This window comes from Oncorhynchus tshawytscha, linkage group LG10 (assembly GCF_018296145.1).
Source record: "Oncorhynchus tshawytscha isolate Ot180627B linkage group LG10, Otsh_v2.0, whole genome shotgun sequence".
NCBI classification, from domain to species: domain Eukaryota; kingdom Metazoa; phylum Chordata; class Actinopteri; order Salmoniformes; family Salmonidae; genus Oncorhynchus; species Oncorhynchus tshawytscha.
In genome coordinates this window covers 68041148-68055906 of record NC_056438.1, presented here as the reverse complement: position 1 = coordinate 68055906, position 14759 = coordinate 68041148, and the positions used below count along the sequence as shown (strand labels likewise).

Below are 14759 nucleotides of genomic sequence, written 5' to 3'. Positions count from 1 at the left end.
TTACGGAAGAGTGGCCAGAAAAAAGCCATTGCTTAAAGAAAAAAAGAAGCAAACATGTATGGTGTTTGCCAAAAGGCATGTGGGAGACTCCCCAAACTTAGGGAAGAAGGTACTCTGGTCAGATGAGACTAAAATTGATATTATTGGCCATCAAGGAAAATGCTATGTCTGGCGCAAACCCAACACCTCCCATCACCCCTAGAACACTATCCCCACAGTGAAGCATGGTGGTGGCAGCATCATGCTGTGGGGATGTTTTTCATCAGCAGGGACTGGGAACCTGGTCAGAATTTAATGAATGATGGATGGTGCTAAATACAGGGAAATTCTTGAGGGAAACCTGTTTGTCTTCCAGAGATTTGAGACTGGGATGGAGGTTCACCTTCCAGCAGGACAATGACCCTAAGCATACTGCTAAAGCAACACTCAAGTGGTTTAAGGGGAAACATTTAAATGCCTTGGAATGGCCGAGTCAAAGCCCAGACCTTAATCCAATTGAGAATATGTGGTATGACTTAAAGATTGCTGTGTACCAGCTGTAAGGAAGTCTGTGTGTAGCTGGTGTATAGGAGTCAGCTGCAGGACAGCAGATATGAGTAAATAAACTGATTTTACTCAACATAAATAAATGCAATACAAAAACAGAGCCCACATTAACGGACCTTCCTACATACAAACAATCACTCACAAGAACCCATGGAGGAACAGAGGGTTAAATAATGAAAAAAGTAATTGGGGGGATGGAAACCAGGTGTGTAAAACAAAGACAAAACAAATGGAAAATGAAAAGTGGATCGGCGATGGCTAGAAGGCCAGTGACGTCGACCGCCGAACGCCGCCCGAACAAGGAGAGGGACCGACTTCGGCGGAAGTCGTGACACCAGCGGAAACCAATCCAAATTGAAGGAGCTGGAGCAGTTTTGCCTTGAAGAATGGGAAAAAATTAGAGTGGCTAGATGTGCCAAGCTTATAGAGACATATCCCAAGAGACTTGCAGCTGTAATTGCTGCAAAAGGTGGCTCTACAAAGTATTGAATTTTGGGGGGATGAATAGTTATGCACGCTCAAGTTTTCTGTTTTTTTTGTCTTATTTCTTGTTTGTTTCACAAAAAAACATTATTTTGCATCTTCAAAGTGGTAGGCATGGTGTGTAAATCAAATGATACAAACCCCCCCAAAAATCTATTTTTATTCCTGGTTGTAAGGCAACAAAATAGGAAAAACGCCAAGGGGGGTTAATACTTTCGCAAGCCACTGTACATGAGAAAGGAGAGTAGCTGCAAAGTGGGAAGATAAGTACAGAAGGTCTTTAATTAGGCCTCTGAGGAGAGGAGAGGGAGAGTCAGTATGGGTGATGAAAGGGAGAGGAGAGAAAGAGTGAGAGAGAGAGAGAGAGAGCGAGAGAGAGAGCGAGAGAGAGAGAGAGAGAGAGAGAGAACGAGAGAGAGAGAGAGTATATAGGATGAGGAAAGGAAAGATGTGTGAGGGTGTAGAAAGTTAGAGAGAGTGGGGTTAAGCGTGAAAGAGAACAGTAAGGTGACATCAGTCAGTGTTGTCTGAGTCTATGTCTGTACAGGATATGGCTCCCCTGTAACGAACATCACACACACACTGTTTACACCGCAAACACACACCAGGGTTCCGCAACTGGCAGCCCACGGATGGTTTTATTTGTCCATCCCCCAAAGTTTTCTGTGCAAAAAAATATAAATTATATACAGTAGATACAGTGCATTCTGAAAGTATTCAGACCCCTTGACTTTTTCCACATTTTGTTACGTTACAGCCTTGTTCTAAAATTGATTAAATTGTTTTTTTACTCATCAATCTACACTCAATACCCCATGATGGCAAAGCAAAAACAGGTTTTTAGACGTTTTTGAAAATGTTTTAAAATTAATAAACTGAAATATCACATTTACATACAGTTGAAGACGGAAGTTTACATACACCATAGCCAAATACATTTAAACTCAGTTTTTCACAATTCCTGACATTTAATCCTAGTAAAAATTCCCTGTCTTAGGTCAGTTAGGATCACCACTTTATTTTTAGAATGTGAAATGTCAGAATAATGGTAGAGAGAATTATTTATTTCAGCTTTAATTTCTTTCATCACATTCCCAGTGGGTCAGAAGTTTACATACACTCAATTAGTATTTTGGTAGCATTGCCGTTCAATTATTTCACCTGGGTCAAACGTTTCAAGTAGCCATCCACAAGCTTTCCACAATAAGTTGGGTGAATTTTAGCCCATTCCTCCTGACAGAGCTGGTGTAACTGAGTCAGGTTTTGTAGACCTCTTTGCTCTCACACACTTTTTCAGTTCTGCCCACAAATGTTCTATGGGATTGAGGTCAGGGCTTTGTGATGGAAACTCCAATACCTTGACTTTGTTGTCATTAAACCATTTTTCCACAACTTTGGAAGTATGCTTGGACTCATTGTCGATTTGGAAGACCCATTTGCGACCAAGCTTTAACTGATGTCTTGAGATGTTGCTTCAATATATCCACATAATGTTCCGTCCTCATGATGCCATCTATTTTGTGAAGTGCACCAGTCTCTCCTGCAGCAAAACACCCCCACAACATGATGCTGGCACCCCCATGCTTCACGGTTGGGATGGTGTTCTTCGGCTTGCAAGCCTCGCCCTTTTTCCTCCAAACATAACGATGGTCATTATGGCCAAGCAGTTCTATTTTTGTTTCACCAGACCAGAGGACATTTCTCCAAAAAGTACGATCTTTGTCCCCATGTGCAGTTACAAACCATAGTTTTCATCAAGGATCTCTCTGTTTTGTTATTGTGGTTTTGGAGCAGTGGCTTCTTCCTTGTTGACCAACCATTCGGGTTATGTCGATATAGGACTCGTTTTACTTTTGATATAGATACTTTTGTACCTGTTTCCTCCAGCATCTTCACAAGGTCCTTTGCTGTTGTTCTGGGATTGATTTGCACTTTTCGCACCAAAGTACGTTCATCTCTAGGAGACAGAACGGGTCTCCTTCCTGAGCGGTATGACGGACATGATGTTTATGCTTGCGTACTATTGTTTGTACAGATGAACATTGTGGAGGTCTACAATTTTTTTTCTGAGGTCTTTGCTGATTTCTTTGAATTTCCCATGATGTCAAGCAAAGAGGCACTGAGTTTGAAGGTAGGCCTTGAAATACATCCACAGGTACACCTCCAATTGACTCAAATGATGTCAATTAGCCCATCAGAAGCTTCTAAAGCCATGACATAATTTTCTGGAATTTTCCAAGCTGTTTATAGGCACAGTAAACTTAGTGTGTGTAAACTTCTGACACACTGGAATTGTGATTCTGTGAATTATAAGTGAAACAATCTGTCTGTAAACAATTGTTGGAAAAATTACTTGTGTCATGCACAAAGTAAATGTCCTAACCGACTTGCAAAAACTATAGTTTGTTAACAAGACATTTGTGGAATTGTTGACTCCAACCTAAGTGTTTTAATGACTCCAACCTAAGTGTATGTAAACTTCCGACTTCAACTGTAAGAATTCAGACCCTTTACTCAGTACTTTGTTGAACTCCTTTGACAGCGATTTACAGCCTTGTGTCTTCTTGGGTATGAAGCTACAAGTTTGGCACACCTGTATTTGAGGAGATTCTCACATTCTTCTCTGCAGATACTCTCAAGCTCTGTCTGGTTGGATGGGGAGCATCGCTGCACAGTTATTATCAGGTCTCTCCAGAGGTGTTCGATCGCGTTCAAGTCCGGGCTCTGGCTGGGCCACTCAAGGACATTCAGAGACTTGTCCCAAAGCCATTCTTCATTGTCTTGGCTGTGCGCTTAGGATCGTTTTCCTGTTGGAAGGTGAACCTTCGCCCCAGTCTGAGGTCCTGAGCGCTCTGGAGCAGGTTTTCATCAAGGATCTCTCTGTACCTTGCTCCGTTCATCTTTCCCTCAACCCTGACTAGTCGCCCAGTCCCTGCCGCTGAAAAACATCCCCACAGCATGATGCTGCCACCACCACGCTTCACCATAGGAATGGTGCCAGGTTTCCTCCAGAAAATGACACTTGGTATTCAGGTCAAAGATTTCAATCTTGGTTTCATCAGATCAAAGAATCTTTTTTCTCATGGTCTGAGAGTCTTTAGGTGCTTTTTATCAAACTCCAAGCTGGCTGTGATGTGCCTTTTACTGAGGAGTGGCTTCCGTCTGGCCACTTTAGAAGATTCTCCCATCTCCACAGAGGAACTCTGGAGCTCTGTTAGAGTGACCATTGGGTTCTTGGTCACCTCCCTGACTAAGGCCCTTCACCCCCGATTGCTCAGCTCTAGGAAGAGTCTTGGTGGTTCTGAACCTCTTCCATTTAAGAATGATGGAGGCCAATGTGTTCTTGCAGACCTTCAATGCTGCAAAAAAAAGTTGGTAGCCTTCCCGAGACACAATCCTGTCTCGGGAACTCTACGGACAATTGCTTCGACCTCATGGCTTGGTTTTTGCTCTGACATGCAGTGTCACCTTGTATTGACAGGTGTATCCCTTTCCAGATCATGTTCAATCAATTGAATTTACCACTGGTGGACTCCAATCAAGTTTTAGAAACATCTCAAGGATGATCAATGGAAACAGGACCTAAGCTCAATTTCGAGTCTCATAGCAACGGGTCTGAATACTTATGTAAATAAGGTATTTCTCCTCTGTTCCAATGGCACGTTGTGTTAGCTAATACAAGATTATCATTTTAAAAGGCTAATTGGTCATTAGAAAACCCTTTTGCAATTATGTTATCACAGCTGAAAACGGTTGTGCTGATTAAAGAAGCAATCGCCTTCTTCAGACTAGTTGAGTATCTGGAGCATCAGCATTTGTGGGTTCGATTACAGGTTCAAAAGGGCCAGAAACAAAGGCCTTTCTTCTGAAACTCATCAGTCTACTCTTGTTCTGAGAAATGAAGGCTATTCCATGTGAGAAATTGCCAAGAAATAGAAGATCTCGTACACCTCTGTGTACCACTCCCTTCACAGAAATGCGCAAACTGGCTGGTGGGTAGTATTTAATGAAGCTGACAGTTTAGGAATTATGAGATGTCTGCTTCTCAAACTAGACACTTTAATGTACTTGTCCTCTTGCTCAGTTGTGCACCGGGACCTGCCAATCCCCTTTCTATTCTGTTTAGAGCCAGTTTGCGCTAATTAAGAATTTGTTCTTTACTGACTTGCCTAGTTAAAACAAAGGTTATACCAAAATATTTTTTTATAAATAAGGCTGTAATGCAACAAAATTTTGAAAAAGTCATGGGGTCTGAATACTTTCCCAATGCACTGTATATATATTATTTTTTGTGTGTGCAATTTTCATTGTTGGACATAAAAGACTATAAAAACACCAGGAAATCAGCTCAAAGTGATTAAAAAAAAAAATGTGTTCCTAATTATTCCCATGCTGTAACGGTTGTCTTGGGTGGAAGAAGGAGAGGACCAAAGCACAGCGTGGTTAGTGTTCATCTTTTTAATAAGAAACTGAACACTTCAAAAATACAAAACAACAAAGTGACATCCGAAACAGTTCTATCTGGTGCAGACACACAAAGACTGAAAATAACCATCCCCAAAACACAAAGGAAAACAGGCTACCTAAATATGGTTCTCAATCAGGGACAACGATAGACAGCTGCCTCTGATTGAGAACCATATGAGGCCAAACACAGAAATAGAAAATATAGAAAAACTAACATAGACTGCCCACCCCAACTCACGCCCTGCCCATACTAAATAAAGACTAAACAAAGGAATTAAGGTCAGAACGGGACAGTACTCCCCCCCCCCCAAAGGTGCGGACTCTGGCCGCAAAACCTGAACCTATAGGGGAGGGTCTGAGTGGGCGTCTGTCTGCGGTGGCGGCTCTGGCGCGGGACGTGGACCCCACTTCACCACAGTTTTTGTCCGCCTCCTCAACCGCCCCCGTGGCCTCTTATGAGCGGCGACCCTCGCTGCCGACCTCGGACTGGGGACCCTCGCCACGGGTCCCGAATGGACGGGAGATTCCAGCAGCGCCGGACAGGCGGGAGACTCCGGCAGCTCCGGAGTGAAGGACGGCTCTGGCAGCTCCTGGCTGACTGACGGCTCTGGCGGCTCCTGGCTGACTGACGGCTCTGGCGGCTCCTGGCTGACTGACGGCTCTGGCGGCTCCTGGCTGACTGACGGCTCTGGCAGCTCCTGGCTGGCTGACGGCTCTGGCGGCTCCTGGCTGACTGGCGGCTCAGGACAGACTGGCGGCTCTGGCGGCTCTGGCGGCTCAGGACAGACTGGCGGCTCTGGAGGCTCAGGACAGACTGGCGGCTCTGGCGGATCAGGAAAGACGGGGGCTCTGGCGGCTCAGGACAGACGGGAGGCTCTAGCGGCTCAGGACAGACGGGAGGCTCTGGCCGCTCAGGACAGACGGGAGGCTCTAGCGGCTCAGGACAGACGGGGGGCTCTGGCGGCTCAGGACAGACGGGAGGCTCTAGCGGCTCAGGACAGATGGGAGGCTCTGGCTGCTCAGGACAGACGGGAGGCTCTGGCAGCTCAGGACAGACGGGAGGCTCTGGCGGCTCAGGACAGACTGGCAGCTCTGACAGCGCTGGGCAGGAGGAAGGCTCTGGCAACGCTGGACAGGCGGGAGCACCTGTAGGGAGAAGACAGAGAGACAGCCTGGTGCGGGGGGCTGCCACCGGAGGGCTGGTGCTTGGAGGTGGCACCGGCTAGACTGGACCGTGCAGGCGCACTGGAGCTCTTGAGCACCGAGCCTGCCCAACCTTACCTGGTTGAATGCTCCCCGTAGCCAGGCCAGTGCGGCGAGGTGGAATAGCCCGCACTGGGCTGTGCTGGCAAACCGGGGACACCATGCGGAAGGCTGGTGCCATGTACGCCGGCCCGAGGAGACGCACTGGAGACCAGATGCATAGAGCCGGCTTCATGGCACCTGGCTCGATGCCCAGTCTAGCCCGGCCGATACGAGGAGCTGGTATAACACGGTGCCTGCCCTCCCTCTCACTCTCCGGTAAGCACGGGAAGTTGGTGCAGGTCTCCGACCTGAACTCACCATGATCCCGTGTGCCCCCCCCAAGACATTTTTGGGGCTGCCTCTCGGGCTTCCTTGCCAGCCGTGTTCCCTCAAAGCGCTGGCTCCCTTTAGCTGCTGCCTCTGCTCTCCTGTCTGCCTCCACCTGTTCCCATGGGAGACGATCCCTTCCAGCCAGGATCTCCTCCCATGTATAGCAACCCTTGCCGTCCAGAATGTCCTCCCATGTCCATTCCTCCTTATAGCTCTGCTCCTGCTGCCTGTTACCACGCTGCTTGGTCCTTTTTTGGTGGGTGGTTCTGTGACGGTTGTCTTGGGTGGAAGAAGGAGAGGACCAAAGCGCAGTGTGGTTAGTGTTCATCTTTTTAAGAAGAAACTGAACACTTCAAAAATACAAAACAACAAAGTGACAACCGAAACAGTTTTATCTGGTGCAGACACACAAAGACTGAAAATAACCACCCCCAAAACACAAAGGAAAACAGGCTACCTAAATATGGTTCTCAATCAGGGACAACGATAGACAGCTGCCTCTGATTGAGAACCATATCAGGCCAAACACAGAAATAGAAAATATAGAAAAACTAACATAGACTGCCCACCCCAACTCACGCCCTGACCATACTAAATAAAGACAAAACAAATGAATAAAGGTCAGAACGTGACACACGCATTATAAAGAGAGACGTGATTGTATACAAATGTAGGCAAGATTTGAAATCAATATGGTTTAGTCAAACATTACATCTGTTTGGGATTCTTCCAGTCAATTTGCAGTCTACGAATGATTTGGAATTATAATCCGGCCCCCTGCTGTGGGTAGACTGAGCACCCAGAATGCAGCAAAGGCACCCTGCGCCTCCAGATCTCGCACCAATCTTTAGCATGTGGAGCATAGACTGGCGCACTGAGAGGCAACACGGTAATAAGACACAGTGTTCGTTTAGGATGAAAGGACCTGTGGGAGACCAGCAGGTATTTAACTGAACAGAGAATGGGATGAGATAAGCATGTGACATTCATGACTATAATATCACACATACACAATCAATGGTGTAAAGTTCTACTTAAGTCATTTTTTTGTATCTGTACTTCACTTTACTATTTTTATTTTTGAAAACTGTTACTTTTTACTACATTCCTAAAGAAAATAATGTACCTTTTACTCCATACATTTTCCCTGACACCTAAAAGTACTCGTTACATTTTGAATGCTTAGCAGGACAGGAAAATGGTCAAATTCACGCACTTATAAAAAGAACATCCCTGGTCATCCCTACTGCCTCTGATCTGGCAGACTCACTAAACACAAATGCTTTGTTTGTCAATTATGTCTGAGTGTTGGAGTGTGCCCCTGGCTCTCCGTACATTTCTAAAACTAGAAAATGGTGCCGTCTGGTTTGCTTAATATAAGGAATTTGAAATTATTTATACTTTTACTTTTACTTTTGATACATCAGTACATTTGATCAATTACATTTACTTTTGATATTTAAGTATATTTAAAATCAAAAGTTTTTAGACTTTTACTCAAGTAATATTTTACTGAGGAACTTTTACTGTGTAACTTTCACTGAGTCATTGTCTATTAATGTATCTTTATTTTTAGTCAAGTAGGACAATTGGGTACTTTTACCACCACTGCACATATTCATAACCATATCATATCAGATGACGCAAGTGTGAAAATTCTCTCACAGAGCCGAAACTCTGGCTACTCATGCAGGACTGTTCAGCTCTGTGTAAAAGGGACTAAGAGGTGCAACACTAAAACAGTTCTCTCTCTCTCTCTCTCTGTTGATCTCTCTTACACACACAAAAGCACGCACAAACACGCACACACACATACACAGTGCAGCTGTACCCCCATATACACACGCAGTACATCTGTACAGTGAGAATGTGTTTAAAACATTTCCTCTTTACTTTGGTTGACTCTCAAGTAGACAACAGTGTTATATCATCATGCTATTGCCAACAATATTATTCTCACAGATTTTATGTTAGGAGCCTAAACAATAAACAAAGGCACACACAAACACACACACACACACACACACACACACACACACACACACACACACACACACACACACACACACACACACACACACACACTCAATATCCTGTGATATAGCCACTTTCAGCAGCTGACACCTCGAAAACAGGAAAAGCGTTTCCACGGGACACAGATGTGTGTGTGCGTGTGGGTTGAGGGTGGAGCAAGTGAGGGAGCGGTGTTGGCACGGCTATTTAACCTCACCGGGTACAAAACTATACTCCACTCTGAGAAGAAAAAGAGAAAAGGGCCGTAAAGAACGGAGACAGAGAGTAAGCTGGCTCCATCATGTCCTATTATGAGGTACGGTTTCATTCAGTATTTAGACCATGTTAACAAACTTTTATGGGACTTTATATTACTGGAACATTAATCTCAGTTATCATGTTATTCACTTATCAGATTGTAGAATCTGTTCTTAGAGTTTTGCACATGTATTTGCAAGTTTACTCAATTATCCTCTCTTTCTTCCTCTCTCTAAAGCACTTTGTGATATCAGAATCGGATAATGACTACAATGACACAAGTTCCGGTTTTGGTTCTGGCTTGGGGGATTTCGGCACTGGATTTGAGGAGCCGTGTGACCGTGAGCTGCTGAGCCCAAGTGTGCAGCGTATCTTCCTCCCGGTGGTGTACGGCTTCATCTTCACCCTGGGGATCACTGGGAACGGCCTGGTGGTGTTCGTACTGGGCTGCCAGCGGAAGGCCCGTCTAAGCCTAACGGACCGCTACCGGCTGCACCTCTCCGCTGCTGACCTGCTCTTCGTTCTGGCACTGCCCTTCTGGGCTGTAGATGCTGCGCTCGGGGACTGGCGAGTCGGAGCGGTCATGTGCGTGGGCGTGCACGTCATCTACACAGTGAACCTATATGGCAGTGTGCTGATCCTAGCCTTCATCAGTCTGGACCGCTACCTTGCAGTGGTCAAAGCCACGGTAACCAGCACCACACACACCCGGCAGCTGCTGGCACACAGGCTGGTGTACGCTGGCGCCTGGCTGCCTGCTGGTCTCCTGGCCATCCCTGATATGGTGTTCGCTCGGACCCAGGAGGCAGGGGAGGGGGAGATGGTGTGCACGAGGCTCTACCCGCCGGAGAACGCCCCACTGTGGGTGTCCCTGTTCCACCTGCAGACTGTGCTGGTGGGGCTGGTGGTGCCGGGCCTGGTGCTGCTGGTGTGTTACTGCGTGATTGTGTCCAGGCTGACCCGGGGGCCGTTGGGGGGCCAGAGACAGAAGAGGAGGGCGGTGCGGACCACTGTAGCTCTGGTTCTCTGTTTCTTCCTCTGCTGGCTGCCGTACTGCATTGGCATCGCCGTGGATGCTCTCCTCCGCTTGGAGCTGATCCCTCGAGGCTGTACGCTGGAGTCAGGCCTGGGGGTGTGGTTAGCGGTGTCTGAACCAATGGCGTACGCTCACTGCTGCTTGAATCCACTGCTCTATGCGTTCCTTGGAGTGGGGTTCAAGAGTTCTGCTCGCCGCGCCCTCACACTTACACGCACCTCCAGCCTGAAGATTGTCCCACGTAGACGAACAGGCGCCATGACGTCCACAACGACAGAGTCAGAGTCATCTAGTCTGCACTCCAGTTAACAGAGACAATAGACTATAGCCTAATATTATGTGTGTGTGTGTGTGTGTGTGTGTGTGTGTGTGTGTGTGTGTGTGTGAGAGAGAGAGAGAGAGAGTAAGGAGAAGTCTGCTGGTCAGTCGTTCTTTCTAATGTCCTGAGATTTTTGAGGTAAATATTTGTCCAACATACATGTTAGTCATTTAACAGACACTCTTATCCAGAGCGACTTACAGGAGAAATTAGGGATAAGTGCGTTGCTCAAGGGTACATGGACAGATTTTCACCAAGTCGGCTCGGAGATTCAAATCAGCATTCACTCACACGCACACGCACACGCACGCACGTGCACACACAAGCACGCTAATGTTTTACTGTTGTTGTGACTCACTCACACCTGGTCCAAATTCACATGTCTAAAATATCAGCTAGTTTCATTTTCAGTGTGTGTGTGTGTGGGGGGGGACTGTGTAATAGCGAGGGGAGTATCATGATGATTATAACATGATATGAGGCCCACCTTCCACCCAACTAGTGGAAGCCGGCATAATGGGTGGACTGGCACGGCCAGTGCGAGTGTATCAATAGCACAGATAGAATAATGAGATGAATATTTCACTGCATGTATAAATGTGAAGCATCCATTTGGCGTTTCCACTCGCTATCAAATATGGTGATCAGAGGAAGCCCAGTGGCCGGGCAGTGGGAGAAGATGGAGCGAGATGGATTTTGGCCGACATTCTGCAAATTTTCTCATCAATGAACATTTGATCTCCAGACAGTTTTCTGTTTCCAAAACTACAATCTGTACCAAACAGAGTGAACTGTGTTTTGTAAACTGTATTACTTGCCAAAGTTTTAAAAAATGGTGTTGTTCAGAAGGAGCACAAGAGCAAATCTTTTGGGGGGGGGGAATATTTGTTGCTTTGCCCCCATTCACTGCTGTTATGGTATTTATGTAGTTTTTTTTATGGCTCAACATTTTTGTAATAAAATGTGCAAAAACATTATATTAGTCTTCACTAGTTTCTCTCATTGAGTGGTGTTATGGTGTGTGCATGTGTGTGTACGTGTGTGTGTCAGAGAGAGAGCAAAAGAGAGATGGAGGTGTACCTTAACGCTCTTGAATGTGTAATGGGGTAAATTCCCATGGTGCAGTTGGCCATTCAAGCGCACCTAAAACAACCTGCTGTGCGTGTGGGCAGGAGGGCAGACATGAACTAGTTCTCAGGTGTTGTTATTGGAGCTGTTTACCCCCCACCGACATAGGTAAGTGGCTAATAGATTTGTGTGTGTTCGTGTGTGATGATGTGTTTGTGTGTGTGTTCGTGTGTGATGATGTGTGTGTGTGTGATGATGATGTGTGTGTGTGATGACCATGGGTGGAAGGTGGGCCTCATATCACGTTATAACCATCATGATACTCCCCTCACTATTACACAGTCACAGTCCCCCCCACACACACGCTGAAAATGAAACTAGCTGATATTTTAGACATGTGACTTTGGACCAGGTGTGAGTGAGTCACAACAACAGATAAACATTAGTGTGTGTGTGCATGCTGGTTCGAATCCCCATGTACCCATTAGCAACACACTTAACCCTACTTAACCCTAGTTAAATGACTCAAATGTATGTTGGAGGGCTGAAGTGTGGGTTAGAGGCCAAAGCTGTTGACATGGACAGGAAGCATTAACTTCTGGCAAGACCATTAGATAATATCCACATGTGGACACACAATATGTAGCAGATTTAGGCTTATTTTAGGCTGAGCCTAAATGCTACTAACTTTGCACTATGAAATAATGCTTCTTTTGACACAAGTCAGGTCCATGCTAATATTGACTCAAAGGAAGGCCTAAACAGTTATGAAAATGTGTTCATATAATACAATTGAAGTCGGAAGTTTACATACACTTATGTTGGAGTCATTAAAACTTGTTTTACAACCACTCCACAAATTTCATGTTAACAAACTATAGTTTTGGCAAGTCGGTTAAGACATCTACTTCGTGCACGACAAAAGTAATTTGTCCAACAATTGTTTACAGACAGATTATTTCACTTATAATTCACAGTATCACAATTCCAGTGGGTCAGAAGTTTTCATACACTACGTTGACTGTACCTTTAAACAGATTGGAAAATTCCAGAAAAGGATGTCATGGCTTTAGAAGCTTCTGATAGCTGATAGCTGATAGACATCATTTGAGTCAATTTGTCACGACTTCTGCCGAAGTCGATGCCTCTCCTTGTTTGGGAGGTGCTCGGCGGTCGACGTCACCGGTCTTCTAGCCATCATTGATCCATTTTTCATTTTCCATTGGTTTTGTCTTGTCTTCCTACACACCTGATTCCAATCCCATTCATTACCTGTTGTGTATTTAACCCTCTGTTTCCCCTCATGTCCTTGTCAGAGATTGTTTGTTGTTCATTTATCGTGTTGTTTGTATTGGTGCGCGTCGGGTCCTCGTACCCACTTTGTTTTGATTATTGTCATGGTTTTGGAGCTATGTTTTTAAGTTATTAAGCTACTCCATTTTACCAAGTTCGATTCTCCTGCGCCTGACTTCCCTGCCACATATACACACGTATAGGACACAATTGGAGGTGTACCTGTGGATGTATTTCAAGGCGTACCTTCAAACTCAGTGCCTCTTTGCTTGACATCATGGGAAAATCAAAAGAACCAAGCCAAGACCACAGAAAAAACATTGTAGACCTCCACAAGACTGGTTCATCCTTGGAAGCAATTTCCAAACGCCTGAAGGTACCACGTTCATCTGTACAAACAATAGTAAGCAAGTATAAACACCATGGGACCACGCAGCTGTCATACCGCTCAGGAAGGAGACGTGTTCTGTCTCCTAGAGATGAATGTACTTTGGTGCAAAAAGTGCAAATCAATCCCAGAACAACAGCAAAGTACCTTGTGAAGATGCTGGAGGAAACAGATACAAAAGTATCTATATCCAAGTAAAACGAGTCCTATATCAACATAATCTGAAGGGCCGATCAGCAAGGAAGAAGCCACTGCTGCACATTGCAACTGCACATGGGGACAAAGATTGTACTTTTTGGAGAAATGTCTTTTGGTCTAATGAAACAAAAATAGAACTGTTTGGCCATAATGACCATTGTTATGCTTAGAGGAAAAAGGGGGAGGCTTGCAAGCTGAAGAACACCATCCCAACCGTGAAGCACGGTGGTGGCAGCATCATGTTGTGGGGGTGCTTTGCTGCAGGAGGGACTGGTGCACTTCCCAAAATAGATGGCTTCATGAGGCAGGAAAATTATGTGGATATATTGAAGCAACATCTCAAGACATCAGTCAAGTTAAAGCTTGGTCACAAATGGGTCTTCCAAATGGACAATGACCCCAAGCATACTTCCAAAGTTGTGGCAAAATGGAATAAGGACAACAAAGTCTAGGTATTAGAGTTTCCATCACAAAGCTCTAACCTCAATCCTATAGAAAATTTGTGGGCAGAACTGAAAAAGCGTTTGTGAGCAAGGAGGCCTATAAACCTGACTCAGTTACTCCAGCTCTGTCAGGAGGAATGGGCCAGAATTCACCCAACTTATTGTGGGAAGCTTGTGGAAAGCCACCTGAAACGTTTGACCCAAGTTAAACAATTTAAAGGCAATGCTACAAAATACTAATTGAGTGTATGTAAAATTCTGACCCACTGGGAATGTGATGAAAGAAATTAAAGCTGAAATAAATAATTCTCTCTACTATTATTCTGACCGTTCACATTCTTAAAAATAATGTAGTGATCCTAACTGACCTAAGACAGGGAATTTTTACTAGGATTAAATGCCAGGAACTGTGAAAAACGAATGAAATTAAATTAAATGTATTTGGCTAAGGTGCATGTAAACTTCCGACATCAACTGTTTGTCCTCATTATAGGCTTGTATATTATAGGCTTGTATTGTAGGCTTGTATAACTTGTATAACTAGCCGACGAATATTAACGATTGGCAAGAAAGCCAACGAAGCTGGTCATAATGGACAAAGCAGAAAAATGACAGCCAGTTTAACGAATCATAACGTCTGTGGACGAAACCCCACCCACTTCTGGGTCAGCT

At 45.1% G+C, this 14759-nt stretch overlaps 1 protein-coding gene across 1 annotated transcript; it reads left to right on the top strand.

Moving 5' to 3' along the window:
- The first annotated feature begins 9262 nt into the window (after window positions 1-9262).
- LOC112247434 (C-X-C chemokine receptor type 4-like) lies at window positions 9263-11674 on the top strand. The gene is made up of 2 exons (XM_024416192.2): window positions 9263-9400; window positions 9581-11674. Exons 1-2 carry the CDS (start codon window positions 9386-9388, stop codon window positions 10685-10687), a joined length of 1122 nt encoding a protein of 373 aa, XP_024271960.1. The 5' UTR covers window positions 9263-9385; the 3' UTR covers window positions 10688-11674.
- The last annotated feature ends 3085 nt before the right edge of the window (window positions 11675-14759 follow it).